We start from the raw sequence: 3,128 nt of genomic DNA on the forward strand, positions 1-3,128 counted from the left end.
CGTGAAACGTTACCCTACGCCTCGGGAGCCGGGCCGCCCACCGAAGGTGAGGTTCTGGTGTCCCCCGAGCGCCGCCGTGGCACCCCGCGAGAGAAAGCTCAGCTTTCCGCCACGTAAACCCACACAAAACCACCCGTGAAAGCCTAAGCGAAACCCATGCAAACCACCTGTTTGCCACAAACGCTGCGCGAACGGGTCGTGTCGCTCGCTCGCGCCTTTCCCAAACGAGCGCTCCCAGTCGTGTCAGTTTGCTGTAAAGCGCTGTGCTGACATCAGCTGTTCCCTTCTCTGCGCAGCAGCAAACCTCACAGCGCTCTTTAAGTTCTGAAATTCTGACTTTTTAATCCGAGGATTTTAGTAGTTAACTCCCCTCAAACATTAGTGGTGACGCACTGCCTAAGAAGGTGGAATGAAAGGACAAGAAAAATGGATAAAACATTAAGGTATTAGCAAAAGCAATGCAGACCGAAGTACAGCCTAGCACGGTGCTCCTTGTCCATGGAGTTTAAGTGTATTGCAAGAAAGAGATTTGAACCTGCTTTTCTTTCACTTACAAACGTAACTTGTTAAACGAGGACGCTTTCTCCTAAGCACAAACGCGCAGCTTCAGAGCTCGCTTTGTTATTAACCCACACTTCTTTGCTTCAAGCAGTCTGCTGATCACTGCCTGGAGACTCCGGTACACGCTGGGAGAGCGAAGCAGGAAAAGCACAGCTGTACCTGAGAGCATCAGGCAGTGAAGTGGTGAGCAGAGCGACTGTTGGAGGTGTTTGGGCTGAGGGCAGCAGGCAGCTTCCGAAACGGCTCTGGAGTCCCGGCACAACAGGGACTAACAGTAACGAGTACGATTTGTGCTACGAGGATACTCCAGGCGCACCTTCACAGCAACACGTGGGTTTTATTTGCGTTCTGATCGAGCCTTGGTGAAGGAAAAGCCGCAGTTGCTGTAAGACTGACGGTGCTGCCCCTACACAGACAGTTCTGCGGTGCTCGCTGTGCGTAACGGGGGGGTTGAAAGGGGCGTCAGAGAACGCTTAACGGATTGAAATCAGAAGCTGGAGAAGGAAAGAGGCAGGATTGTATTAGTTTTTGATTCCTCTCTATTCCTTTCACCTAATTTAGGAGTCTGGTAAAGGAGAGCTGTATAGGAAATTCTAGAGTACTGAAGTCATGAAAATTCAGGAGGAGGATTCCGGCACCAAGTGGGAAAAGAAAGAGGGTTGAGGCAAGATCTAGAGGGGCGAGAGGCTGTCAGGCGTTCTCCAGACGGGTCGGTAGGCAGCTGCAGGCACCGCAGTGGCGTGTGGGAAGGGTGGCCGCCCCGCTGCCGTTAACAGGCGGTGCAGGTAGCGCTTGGAAGGCAGAACTTGGCGGGAAAGTTCTTTCTCCCAGGTTTGTATTTTGGGGAATTACGGTCAGAAAACATCACGGAGCCGGGACAGTGCCAAACTGAGCGGGTCTGTGGCTGGAAAGCAGTTACGGTTGAGGTACAAACTAAACGGAGAAGTGTTTCTGTGCTGAAAAGGGAAGGCCCGAGTGAGAGGGGTCGGACAGCTGGCACTGGGAAAGAGAATGAGGAAGAGGGAAGTGACATGTAGAAAACAATACAGAAACACCAAAAGGCAGAGAAGAAGAAACCCTATGAGCTGCCTCGGTGTCAGATGCAGCAGTATCTGGCTGTCAGATGGGGCCCAGAGCTAATGAAAAGACAGACGCGTCCCACTAAGTTGAAAGAGGAGGAAGACAGGAAACTTCTAATAGAGAAATACAATTTAAGCGACAAATTTTTACCGAAAAAAAATATTGCTAGGGCTGGAATTAAGTGGGATGTATTGCTAAAAAATAACATCATGAATGGGATCATGGAAGGGAAACCAAAGCTGAACACTTTTCCAAAGGACAGTCGAAAAGAGGGTCAAGTCTTGGATACGTGAGAAACAGGATTCCTTTCAGCGATAGGGATGGGCTAAGGACGACGTTGCTTCTGGAGACCTACACAACCCCACCATCACCCCCTCCAACTGGAACACAGGCTACTTGCATATTTACACTGACAGATCAGAACTCCAGCCTCACTAGGGAATACTAGTGAATACTTACACAAACTGAAACAGAAAATCAAACTTCAGGGTAATGCTGAGGATTTCCAGGCCAAAACTTTATTAGCAGGAACACTGTAAAGCCTTAATACAGCAACATTTTTTGGAAACAAGTTAAAGATGCAGAAGAATTTCAGCTGTTGACTTCATTAATAAAAATGGAGTGTGTCTCTGTAGGAGGTGTCTAAGCACACCCAGTGTTACACACTCCACGTACAATATGCTTACGCCTGCCAAGGCCAGAGTTAAGGGATTGTAAGAACTGTATTGCTTTCCCCAGGATAAGTTAAACATCTCAAATTCATCTTTGGCATCTTTGTTTTTCCATTTCACACACTTATTCACTACTAAGTTTGTTACTACTATCTATTTTTTTCTTTTCCTGCAGGAAGACATGGCAAGAGAATTACCACCCTTTGACTCCCAAGCAATATTCTCCAAATTCAAAAAGGAACATGATGAGCCCTTCGCCACAGACCAGCCATTACCATCCCAAGGAGCTGGTTCCGACGTCACCAGTGCTTCCCTGTCTGTTCTATTCAGGCTTGCGTTTGCTGACACAACGTACCCGTACAGCATGGCTATACTCGTGCTTCTGCCGCTGATTGTGCTTTCCTGGTACTTCCTTTGATGGCAGCAGGGTCAGCGCCGCCGCGTTCCCAGAACGCACACTTTTCCTCAAAGTTTCTTCATTGAAGATTTCAGCGTCAGCGGCTTGAAAAAGATTTTTTGGAAAGAAAACTGTCAATACCCACCTTTTAAAGGGAAGGTCTTGTAACCTTTCCAAGCCTGTGCCCAACCGCTACGACGTACGTTACCCCAACCCCTTCGCTGCTTTGTGTTAGGAACGCGGGGGTCGTCGGTTTATTTTCTGAAACTGGGCCTTTGCTACGGCAGCATTAAAAAGCATAAACTGCAGCGGGGCATCACATTTGTTTACGCTGACACCAGCGCGCTGGTGCACGGGGATTTAATGCTTCCCTCTCTTTATTCATAGAATCAGAATGGTTTAAGGTCCCTTCCAACCCA

General features: G+C 48.5%; 1 protein-coding gene across 1 annotated transcript in view; it reads left to right on the forward strand.

The window, feature by feature from the left end:
* The window catches only part of VRK2 (vaccinia related kinase 2), a 33,389-nt gene extending 30,659 nt beyond the window's left edge, over positions 1–2,730 (forward strand). Inside the window, 2 exon segments of the mRNA XM_010153981.1 lie at positions 1–46; positions 2,488–2,730. The exon segment at positions 1–46 is cut by the window's left edge and continues 16 nt beyond it. Coding sequence (XP_010152283.1) covers positions 1–46; positions 2,488–2,730 — 289 coding nt within the window.
* Positions 2,731–3,128: the final 398 nt, after the last annotated feature.

Source organism: Eurypyga helias, unplaced genomic scaffold, assembly GCF_000690775.1.
Source record: "Eurypyga helias isolate BGI_N326 unplaced genomic scaffold, ASM69077v1 scaffold15256, whole genome shotgun sequence".
Classification (NCBI taxonomy): Eukaryota; Metazoa; Chordata; class Aves; order Eurypygiformes; family Eurypygidae; genus Eurypyga; species Eurypyga helias.